Below are 12,269 nucleotides of genomic sequence, written 5' to 3'. Positions count from 1 at the left end.
CAGAGCCAACTAAGAGTGTGACAGGTAGTGTTCTGTAGAAAAATCTGCTGAAATATGACATTGTAAATGTTACAGCAGATTCAGAACCTGTCATTGCAGGTGATGGAAAAGCGAATGGTGATGCAGAAAAGAAAGATGATTCTGGAAATGAGACTGGAATTGGTGAAGGTGAGACGGAAGAAGAACATGAAGTGTATTATGACCGATCAAAGTCTTTCTTCGACAATATAAGCTGTGAAGCAGTAGAGAGAAGTAAAGGGTAAGTTCATCTACATCTACATCCATACTCCGCAAGCCACCTGACAGTGTGTGGCGGAGGGTAACAGATTAACTATAGGCAGTTTTACAAGTAACATTATCAAGTTTAAAATGATACCTGCTCTCGGTATAGTCCAGAGGCAGTCAGCCATGAAGCTTTTACAATGACCTCCAACAAAATGCCACATTTGCCTTTCTTCAGGTAGCTCTTGAATATGGAACACATTCTAATAGATATCTTCCTTAAAACCTAGTAGGACAATTTGGAGAACCTGATTATCAGTGCAAGGGAGAAATTTCTTAAATTACTTCTACAATTTGACTTCAGGAGCAACCAAAAACATGCAGTGATCAAAAACAGGCTAAAGAGTGTTTGAAGTGTTTGCATCTACAGCAGCAGAATGCTTAAAGAATTAATATTGCTGTTTATATGCGCTTTTGTAACATTCCTCCCTCTCCATATGTAAATCCCTAAATATTTCATTCATGCAGCAATGTTCGGTAGAAAGCTAACACCGGTCTAAAGTGCCACATCTACTACTACTACTACTACTACTTGTATGATCACTTCAAAGACAAGTGAAGATCCATTACATTTATTAAATATTCCATTCCGCTCTCCAATTCTTAATTGAAGTTGCAATTTTCCTGCTCATTTATAAGTTCAACTTAGGTGATGTAGTTCTGTACACATTGTCAACACTGAAATGTAGAATCTTGTTTTCTGCATAAATCATGAGACAACAATTTATGAAAATGTTGCAACTGGTAGAATGTTCCCTAAACTAGTTCTGGCTTTCTCAAAGAGTCTTTACATTAAAATTAAACTCTTCATGCCACAGCACGCAGGAAAATTGTGAAGAACCTGTAAATATACAATTGAGATATCTGGACTAGAATTTTGCACACCTTTTGTTCTGTTCTACAGTAACAGAATACCTGAGGAGTTAGTCTGATACTTCACATTCCATTCCTTTCATATTAGTTGCCTGCTCATAAACACCCCACTCTCAATACTTATGGTGCAGTCTTCTTCCACCTCTGCTGTCTACTTTCAGTGCAGTTAAGTTTAATTTTTACATATTGTTTTTGCAATCTGCAAATGATTGTCAGAATTTCATTAATATAAAAAGTACTGATATTCATACTGAGAAAATTGTCCATAACTGCAACAACTCATTATACGGTCTTTTATATTGATACAAAAAATGTAAGACAGAAGACCACTAGCTGGACAGTGTCAAGTTATTGATGGGCACATAAAAAGATAAAGAAAACAAATAGGTTTCGGAATAAATCCTTTGTTGAGCTAGAGTACAGGTATGTACATTTCCAGCTGGATGCTAGGTGCTGGGATTGCAGTTCAGCAGTTTGGATGGGGTGAGGGATGGGGGTGGAGGCAAGGGAGGGATCGAGGTGCCTAGCTAGTGACCTGGAGTGAGGCAGCTGGTTTGCTGGCTGGGAATGTGGGAGGGAGGGATGGCATGTGTGTGGGTGAGGCATATGGTTCACAGGTACTTAAGCCAGTGGCGAGTGGCACAGTATGGTGACATGATCCCATTCCACAATTCACTATAACCTGCAGTCTCTTCTGGAATCCTTAGGCCCATTCCAGAACCTCTCCCAGCTCCCTCTCCTCAGCCCGATGATACCCTGCACATCGACCTTCTGCATGATCCCCAAAATCCACTAAGTCAACAGTCTTAGATACACAATTCTAACTGCGTATTGTGCTCCCACTGAAAGAATTTCCACTCCTATTGACCAACTACTCCAAGAAGTTGCCTGAAACTTACTCTCTCACATCTACTACTTCAGTCACTTTTTCTTGCCATTGCACCTCTTTACTTCACTGTTCATGCCATTTCCGATCTGCAGGAGGTAAGTGTAGACAGGAGTCAGTGGTGTACTTCAGTGTTTCACACAGTAATGTTGTTAATACTCACTGTGAGGTATGATGTAAAATATATGGGGTGTGTCAGCTGCTGTTTCCACACAGCCCATGAGATAGTAACAGGCAGGCAATGTGTTTTTGTACCAAAAGAAATTCTAATAGTCCCATGTTAGTATAGAAGTGAAATGCGCTATGTGTAAAAATAGAATCGCAACATACATGGAAGAAACTATGAAGATAAGTTCAACCGTGCCCTATTAGGATGACGGCGATGACGATTAACAAGAGTGGTTCTACAGATGACAGGCTAAACAAGAGGCAGTGAAGATAAAAGTTAATGTAAACTATTTATTTTTCTCCTTTTATTATCGAAACATAGATAACCAATAAATGGCCTAATTTTAGAATAGGTGTAATGGTAACTTTAGGCAGATAGCTTAGGTCAATAAAAGATTGTAATTTTGATTAGTCAGAACGTTAAATTTTTCTGAAAGAGTCTCCTCAGAAAAGGGAAGTTGTCCTACATTCGGGATAAACTTATACTCAGGTAAATAAAGTACCTTGGCCAGTATTGTGAAGGTCTCAAGGGGACCATCATAAAGATGCTACACCACATACTTAACTCTGCAGATAAGATTCCCCTGTGTTAGAGGTGCAGACAGCTCAGATGAAAACAGAAGCACGTGGTCTGACCAGTAAAAAATCTTGTTCTTACTATAGTTATTGAGCACACTTTGTTTTACAGTTGGCAGCATCAGCTTCGTCTAACGTATCACAAGTTACGTTGAAAAGGCCTCCTTCAGTCTGAAATCTGCATTTGTAACAGTACTATACTACTTCTGCTCTGTAGACAATATTTTTATTGGTTTTTTACAATGATTAAAAATAGCTCCTAAATAAAGAAGGTATAATGAACATACTCTCCTAAAAGAATATATGAATGTTGGGTATCAATTTATGTTGAAAAAGTAATTAATAGATTCCTACAGTGTGTTGTTTCATAATGTCTCGAGTAATGACACAGTGCAGCACACCTTCAATTGAAAACTAAATGTAAAGATTTTGTTGGAAAAAATTCTTTAAATCACATGAAATTAGACTCCGTTAGGTCCTTCAAACATGAGTTGCTAAATAATCATACTAAGTTCTCTTATAACAGGAAAACAAAGCTACCTGCTGTTGGTGAGATGTTAATATCAAACCTTCCATTCTTAAAGCAGCCAAATTTTTTTGAAAAATATAATGAAAGCAGATGAGAACTCTTACAAACATCAGTATACAATGTAGGTTTGAAGAAATGGCCCAGAATGTGAAAGAGTTGCTAGTTAAGACTGAGGTCTCAGTTTCTTGCTTTGCAGTGTGACAGTTCTACTGACACAGCTCAATGACGTCATTTCATAGTATAATGCCAATTTGTGGACAAGAAGAAAACAGTGGAAGGACTATAGTTTCCTAAAAACTTAAAAGCAACATCAGAAGGTTTTGATATATTTCCTATTGTTAATGAATTTTTTGTTAAAAATAGTTTCTTTTTGGACAGAGTTAAGAGAATTTACACTGATGGAGTACCAACTGTGTTAGGTTCACATCTATTACCAAGCTCACTCTTAAAAATTAATGTGCATACACCTCTTAATGAAATAAGAGGCTGCAGTCCAATTGAAATGTAATTAGAGTGCTGAAAAGAATAGTTGTAACAAATGGGCTTGGAAGAGTTTTGGGCCAGTTTCCTTCGTATTTATCCAGGAGTGGCAAAGGAATCCTTACAGTTCTCATCTGCATTCCTATGGAAGCCTAGATTCTTCACACCAGCCATCATGAAAGCAAAACACTGCAGTCAGCTGAAATCGGAGAGTGACATTAGTTGTGTTTCAACTGGTTGGAAACCAAACTTTCAGGAGCTGCTGCTTAAAGAAAGGGTAAACTGTCTCACTTATACAAATTTTTTGTGTGACTTTTATCAGATAAAAAAGTGACTTGTGTTAGTGATTAAAAATAAGATTATGTATTTTAAGTAAGATGTAAAGATAATTCTATTCTGACTCAAAAGTTGTTCGAAACACTAGGGTTTTGTATTACTCTATATTTGATAACGCCCTTTTACTGAAATGTGGATTTCAGATTATTGTCAATAGTTTCTTTGAAAGAAGCAACTTGTACCTTGGTTTCTTTAAGCCCCTCAATCCAGTCATTCAAAAGTTATTGCATTGGGTTCAGATCTGGACTCTTGGGGAGCCAGTTCATGGCAGGAATATTATTGTCAACAAACTGTTGCCTCACAGATGCTGCTTCAACAGGGTGCATGCTCGTACAGTTGTCTCTGAACTGTTCTAGATTGTGTGCAGTACAGTGTTGTATAATGTGATTGTATCCTTTCACATTCAGTATTCCCTTAAGCACAACAAAAGAACCACACCCTGACTGCAAGAAACACCCCATACTGTAACATAATCCTCATGTACGGCACTGTTCGCACTACACATGACGGGAGGTAATACTCTCCAGGCATTTGCCAACTCGAACCCTTTCGTTGCCACAGTTTATGACTTCATTTATCACTCCAGATAACTTTCTTGGAATCATCCACCGTCACTCTTGACACTAATTAAACAGGGTTTACATGCCCCGGGAAATCTGGGAGAAAACTGGGAAAACCCTCTTCAACTTATTAGAATTCTGGGAATTTTTTGGTGTTTTGAGTTTTTGGTTATTTTTTTATTTTGACTGGTAAAAACTGATACTCTAAGAAAGAATGTTACTGTTTCCCACTACTGCAGAATAATACTGCAGCAATATAACATAAACCAGAGAAAAAACAAAATAAAACCTAAGTTGCAAAGGAAATGTGCCATTTACAACAAAAACAGTACACACATGAGCTTCTGCCAACAGCAAAATGTGTCAAAGGCTTTATGACGAAGACAGTACAATGCTTCGTAACAGCAACCTCCTCCTGAGGAGCGTGACATAACAATTGTTTACATTAGGTTTCTCAGCTGTTGCCAGTGGGCTTATGCGTAGATGTGTATGAGCAGTACCTTCTGTTCCTGGTTACTTGAAGTGTGGCTATTAACTGTATTGCCAGTAGCAATAAGCTGCCAGATGCAACCCGGAAAAATTTTCTTGGTTCACCCTACCTGCCAGACCTGTGCATACGCAGAGCAGTCAGAGTTGTAGTGGGAAGGGGGTACAGTCTCCACATGAGTATTCACGTTTAGTGATTTTTGCTGTTTCCTCTTTATTTCAACCTCTCACATCAAATGAAAACAAAATGTATTTCTGTTGCTGGGCACTAGCAAGTGATTTAAAATACATTCACATAATTGTGAAAGGCTAAAATTTGTTTCTCGGTTTTATTTTATTTCCACATTTTTGACTCTCGAGCATTAATTCCCTTGCAGAACAATGAGGTTATCTTTGTTGGTTTGCTAACTAAATTTGACTTCTACTGATCTTTCCTGTTGAGACAGTCAGTTTATTTGAAACGAAGTTCTCTATTCCACACTAATGGCTATTTTCAATGGTTCGCTGAATTTTAAGTGCAAACTTTCTTCTTGTGGCACATACAGCTTTATGCTATAATACAGAACCAACATGAGAATACAGAACTGATACTCAAAGTAATTTTACATCCCAAAAACCACACTGAAAAGCTTAATATCTGGTTGAAGGCTACTTCATAGTGAATTTGGACATATAAATGTGCACTTCAAACTGAATTATGCATTTTAGTGTGGTTTATGAAATTATGATGCTCTTGGAGTAGCTTCTAATGTCCTGTCTATTTTATGACATAATGTAAGAGCTCTTACTGCTTCATATGTACAAACATACAGAGTAACGTCATCGTACCTGCACGTGTGCAGTAACGTCTGGTATGTGCTGCAGTCTGGCAAATTCTGAAACTAACCTATTTCTAACAGGTTGCAGGAAAATGTTGTGAATGGTGGTTTGAAAAGCCTTACTTAAATTTCATTTTATGCAAGATGAAATATGTTAAGTGTGAGAAGGTGTGATGAATTTGTTAAATCACAATTTGTTTCATTCTGACATAAAATTTTGAGGACCAGACACTTAGAAAAATTTAGAGCCCTGGAGACCAGACATTTGTCATTATTTAAGATTTTACTTGCACATTTGCGTGACGTATCGTCAAGCATAACACATGCAAAAATGACCAACATTATATGTGAAAGCTGAGCTTAATTTAAACCATTAACTTTCCCTATTTTTGTGTTAACACTACTTAAGTGATTACACTATTTGGCTGAGATCATGTGTCCTATGCTCTGAATGTCTGCTGTCATTGGCTGGCAAGATCACATGACATGAGCTATGATTGGCTCATAAAAGCGCTTTGCAACCTTGATTTCAGTGCTTTGGAAACTAATGTGCCATGTTTCCTGGAATTGGAAGATATAATTTCATAATACAGAAACGTGCAGCGTACATGTTGCTGCACATCAAAGATCTTTCCAAAATGTCCTTTTCTTTGTTTCCGTATTGTAAAATGCTGGGAAGTTACACGCCAGTGTATAGAACATTAACCATTCAATGATTGACAAGTTCTACAGTCCTGAGTGAAAGTATACTGTCACTGAACACAGAGAAAATGTTTTCACTGTGGAAAAGGTGTACTTTTACACAGGAAATCCTATAAAAATTGAGACCTTTTTTCCTTGTCGGCTTACACGCCCTTTTAATGTACCAACTAAACAAATGTGTAAGGTACAGAAGAGTTACTTGATCATTGTACCAGATTTGTTGTAACTCCACATGCACAATTAGTAGCTGGACTGTTAGTAGCCCTTCGGAAGTAGGCTGATTCCGTCCACTAACTTCATGCAGGTTTTTACAAGCATCCTCAGCAATGCTTAACAGTCCCTGTCCATCAGTACATGAAGCCTGCCTGGTCTTTGTTTAGCTGTGTTTTTCTTAACTTTCACACTTAAGTGAAATCACCAGTTGTTCACTTGGACAGCTTTTGAAGGATTAAAACATCCCTGATGGATTTGTTACTCATGTGACACAGCAACCAGTCAACCTTCGAAGTCACCGAGCTCTCTTACTGGAAACATTCAGCTGTTACTGCTGCTCCGCTGCCAGCACAACAGTCTCACATCTTTCTATACAGACAGATCTATTTCTTCTGATATCGTATTCTAGAGATAGGAAGATAATGGAAGACTTCAATGTGCACTAGAATCCTTTTCTAAAAGGTGTTCGTAGTGAATTCAAATGTAGGTGTTGGTAGTGGATTAAAATGTAATAGTTGGAGAGGCTGTTTTGTAATTAGAAAAACTTTAACCTCAAGACTTCACAAAAGCTCTTCTGATACCAGATACTTCTCATCAGATAGTGTTTGTTAATAAACTGATCACAGTAGTGAATGAGGTCAGGTATATCAGTGAATTTGGATAAAATGAAGTGGATCTCCTTGCCAGTTAACTTAATTCTGCACTTAATCATATTCTGACTAGAGTAAGTTACAATAAGGTTTCATGGCCAATGACCTATACATATTCTTCAACAATGTTTGAATGAAGGAGATAAAAAAAAATTAAATGTCAGAAACAGAAGGTGGAGGTGAGGTAGAAGGGATACTTTCAGAAGAGATTCTAATAACCCTGTGGTGAAAGACAATGAGTCTTGCATTAAAATAAAGTGTTTTAACATTTTGATGAGATTATGGATTAACTTCTGGCTAGGACTTTCCATCAGGAAACGAAACTGCAATACTGCCGTATATGTATACAAGTAAAACTGACACGAACCCAGCTTTAGGGATTAAAAGCTCCTCGGTTGGGGAAGAGAGGATAGATTGGGAAATGTTAAAGTGCAGGCCACTCTGATGAAAAGATAAATGACCCACCTTTAGTGAGAATGAGGTTAGTATTTCTTCTTTTACACTGTCTGATGTCATGGCAACATTTATTGAACTGTTGTGAAATGGAATAGCTGTGTGTGTGTTGCTTGCCCAGCAAGTAAGTCACAATTACATCTGTGTTGCTAAATTTGCAAAAAAAAATTGTTTCAGGCGTTCACAAAGAACAGATTGGAGGACAGAACGTAAGCTGAACTCAGAAACATTTGGAGTAGCATCGGCACGCCGAGGTGGATTTAGAGGTCGTGGTTATTACAACAGAGGTGGTTACAGAGGTCAGTACCGCAACAACTTCAGAGGCCAAGGATCTGGGATACTAGGAGCTAACCGCAATAGAAACAGCTCAACAAACATGCAACAGACACCAGCTCCAATTGCAAATAGTACGCCTCCCAGAGCAGTTACTGTCCAAAGTAAGCAGTAATTTGTAACTTAACATTGTATGAAGAGCATGTGGTGGTGGACTAAATTCATTCTATGTGAGTTCTTTACTCAGTGTCAAATATTTTAAAAAATTGTTCTTTTCCAGGTAACTAAAACTCCGAAGACTTGACTCTTGTTTGAAGCCAGAGGTGGCTCAGCAGTCTGCACTGAAGCAGTGGATAAAATGAAATTAAGCATTTAAATAAGACTGCAGAAAGAAATTTATTTAGTTGTTAAATACATGACCATTCTATTGTATTAAAGACACTAGCATGAATTGCCTTTGATTAAGAACTGACAACTTGTAAAATTATTTTTAATTTTTGTTTTGTCACTAAAAATAGATGTACCTCAATGTTTGCAGAACTGTAATTTGTTTAAACATTTGAGTGTCACAAGAATACACACTTCAGAATATTTCTGTGGCAGGTTAGTTCTGATAATGAAGTAAAAATTATGCAAGTACTGTGAATTTAAGGGAGATGAAAGATTTTCTTTCTGAAAGTTGGGAGTTTTGCTGTCAACTCGTGTATTTTTGTAATAAATTTTTTCAAATGGAGGATTGATAAATGGTGCTTGTAAGAAATCTCAACTTTAATTAGTAAGTGGATTAAAATGTCAGATTAACAAGAGGTTTTACTTAATGTTGTGGTGAAAGTACAATCCAAGAGAAGATATTTAGTTTCTGTACCTTAATGTGGTGATAGTTTGGACATGTATTCACGTTTTCTTTGCTGCATGAATGGTAACTTTTTGTTTGAAATGTGTGTGATGCACACACATTTGAGCCTGCAATGCATAGAAGTTAATATCATTTCCTCTGTTTCTCCCCATCTTAAAATTAGTTTAAAGTGTTGTGAAGTGAAAAAGTTGGATCAGGCTCTCGTCTATCAACTTTTCAAAATGCATGAACTGACTATATTTGACAATTTTTTTTTCTGTGATAAATTGACTCGCTGTGTGCGCTCATTGCTTACACTACTTAAGAATGTTGTTTTTTGATGTGATACTAAACTAGTAACATTTAATTAAAATGTTGCCAGACGATGTTACAAACTTTTAAGGTGTAAGTGTGTTCTAAATAATTTAGTTTTTATTTCTGTTTTTTAGTGTAAAATGTACTACAGGTGTAAGAGAAACTTTTGTTACACAATATCATGATATGTACATCATGTCAAAGAGCAAATAATTATTACTGCTGGTCAAGCAGATAAATCTTATTTTCTGTTCAAATTTGTTCAATATCCAGATAGATAGTTTTCGCCCATCAGAACTATTTTCCCACAGTAAGCCTGTGAGCAAAAACAAAATTTTAAATCATCTCAATCTGCACATGGCACTCAGAAGGAAGCAACGTAAGTTTTATGTAAGATTAAACCCAGTTTGAATCAAAGGACATAATAAAGTTAATGTAGTTGCTGTTTTTACTGGTGAAATAGGCCTACTAGTTGATAGGCACATACCTTAAAGATCAATACAAAACTGTTGTTCTCGTTGCTGCTGTGACAAAAATTTTCAAAAAATGTCAATTTACATTTGTCTTACTTCTTTATCCATATACTTGAAAGAAATTTTAAGTGGACTTTAAGGTTCAGTTTGCAAGAGCATGCTGAATGTTTCCTTTTTAAATTTTTGCTTCAGAAATTTTTTTGAATGTTCTGCGGCATTTATGTTACGTCCATCCTTGTGTGGCATTTCATATTTCCTAGTATTTTGTAACTTGGATTGTTAGGTTAACAAAGTTGCACAGAACACTGCAGGAAATTAATAAAGTATAGATAGTTCATTATATATATACTACTGAAGCATGAATACACGGAAATTATTCAGAATGTTACCTCTGATATTGTGTGTGGTTTGTATTCAGTGTACTTGTGTTTTGTGGACAAGTTACATTTTCATTATTCATGTGTTCTGGGGAATATGGAACAATTTGGAATAATAATAGTTCACACAATATACTACAATATGTAGTTTGCACACAAATTGTTGTAGAAATTCACAGCCACTGTACAGATAATAGTTAATATAATACTATTTGGGATTAGTATCCTTCTGCAGAGTAAAGCCCTGTAGTGGACACTGAGATATTTAGCAGTTGCTGCAGCATCCTGTAGTGGCTTTTGGGAAGGTAAGACCTTACAGGTACTATTGATGAACACTGTTTCACTACTTCAGTTACTGGACGTTTGGACATTCAATGTTACTGATTTGTGTTAATAAGCGTTCGTTGATTCCCTACTTTAGTAATTACGAAACGGTAGTACTTCGCAGGTAATGGATTGGATGCATGGTTTGTGTAAATATATTCCTTGAAGTTACCTTTGGATAGAGACAACAAAAAGATCACATTAACAATAACATGAAATCTATGAAAGCTACTGAGTATGGTACTTCAGCTTTGCAAACAAACAAATCAACAGTGCATCTGGTTGTGTTGCTTCTATCACCCAGCCAGAACTTCAGCTACACTGCAGCTGAGGCTGTCACCACAAGCTTCATGTAACAAAACTGCAAAAATCACATTGAGTAACGTACTTAGTATTCAAAAAAATAAAGGTTCTTATTCATACTTAGTATTCAGGTAGACAACCAGAAACATGTTCGCGTGACACCGTGCCGGCTGACAGAAGCAAACAGTGCAGGTGCAGTGTTGTTGAAGCAGCGGTATATCTGGTGCCTTCATATTTATACTTCAGTAATATGAAAATTGAGTTCAACTAAGCCACGGCACAAAAAACTCTCCAAAATGCCTTGTCTTTCGTTCATTTCATTATGCAAATATAATCCCGGAAACATGAAGTGCCTGCATCTGTAAACACTTAAGAGATTGACTCATTGTGGGAAAAGGAATATTTGAGGGTCAAAGATGACAGCTTTGATGCTAATACTTGGCAGGTTAAGGAACCACTGAAACACATTACACTGCAGCTGATACGGGATATTTCTATCTCTTGAGACTTAAACACTGTGTAAATCTATTTTATCATGATCAAGTAAATGAGGTGAAGGTGAGTATATTAGAACATAAAGACTAAAACAGTCTGAAGTGCAGTATGCATAAAATATTTGATATGTTTTTAGAACACTTAGAAGTAGGGACTGAAATTAAGCAAAGTAGTCTGGTCCAAATAACTATTGTTAATCACGAAAGGTGGAATACTTACCGTTATACTAGGAAAACTGTGACAGAGTGAAGCTTAGAATTAGAGTAAGCAAGAGTGCATGTTCATAATAGGCTACAAAACTTGTGGCCACGGGAGCAAGCAAGTAGGAGTGGGAATTTCTACTGCTAGATAGTCTGAGATAGTCAAGGAATCAGTTACTTTCTTCCACAGCATCTACAGAAGTGTCAGCTGTACTGCCCTGTTACTTGAGATGTTACTTGAGTATATAAATAAATTGCTGATAGTACATTACTCACTAAGAGTAAAACTCCCAGGTTATACACAGGTCCAATCATGAAGGATTCACTAACCAATATACACTGCTTTAGATGGCTCCATTTTTTGTCAGAGGATCTACAATAATATGCAAGTAAATAAGGCACTTAAAATGACACAAAACGATGTTTGGGGGGGGGGGGGGGGGGGAGGAAGAGTTCGTTATACAGTTGGCAAGTCGTCCTCGTAGTTAGTGCTACCAGCAAATCTAAACCGCACAATTGCTGTTTGCAAAGGTTCTCCTTATTCACCACCTGCCCTGAAACTAGAGCCACGATTTGCTACTTAAAGGCCATTCTAGCTGTTTTGTGTATGACTGTTCCTCATAGCAGTAATTTCTCTTACACCATACGCCTTCACCTTCATC

At 37.0% G+C, this 12,269-nt stretch overlaps 1 protein-coding gene across 3 annotated transcripts in view; it reads left to right on the top strand.

Moving 5' to 3' along the window:
• The window catches only part of LOC126174813 (protein LSM14 homolog A), a 148,018-nt gene extending 138,339 nt beyond the window's left edge, over positions 1 to 9,679 (top strand). The window contains exons 8-10 of one of the 3 annotated variants that reach the window (XM_049921191.1): positions 100 to 259; positions 8,190 to 8,449; positions 8,566 to 9,679. In XM_049921191.1, coding sequence (XP_049777148.1) covers positions 100 to 259; positions 8,190 to 8,449; positions 8,566 to 8,573 — 428 coding nt within the window. In that variant the 3' untranslated portion in view covers positions 8,574 to 9,679. Of the gene's footprint in view, positions 1 to 75; positions 260 to 8,189; positions 8,450 to 8,565 lie in introns of all 3 variants that reach the window. The other 2 variants (XM_049921189.1, XM_049921188.1) reach the window with 2 other exon arrangements.
• Positions 9,680 to 12,269: the final 2,590 nt, after the last annotated feature.

This window comes from Schistocerca cancellata, chromosome 3 (assembly GCF_023864275.1).
Source record: "Schistocerca cancellata isolate TAMUIC-IGC-003103 chromosome 3, iqSchCanc2.1, whole genome shotgun sequence".
NCBI classification, from domain to species: domain Eukaryota; kingdom Metazoa; phylum Arthropoda; class Insecta; order Orthoptera; family Acrididae; genus Schistocerca; species Schistocerca cancellata.
Note: the sequence above shows the minus strand (reverse complement) of the source record. Positions and strands in the feature narration are given on the sequence as shown.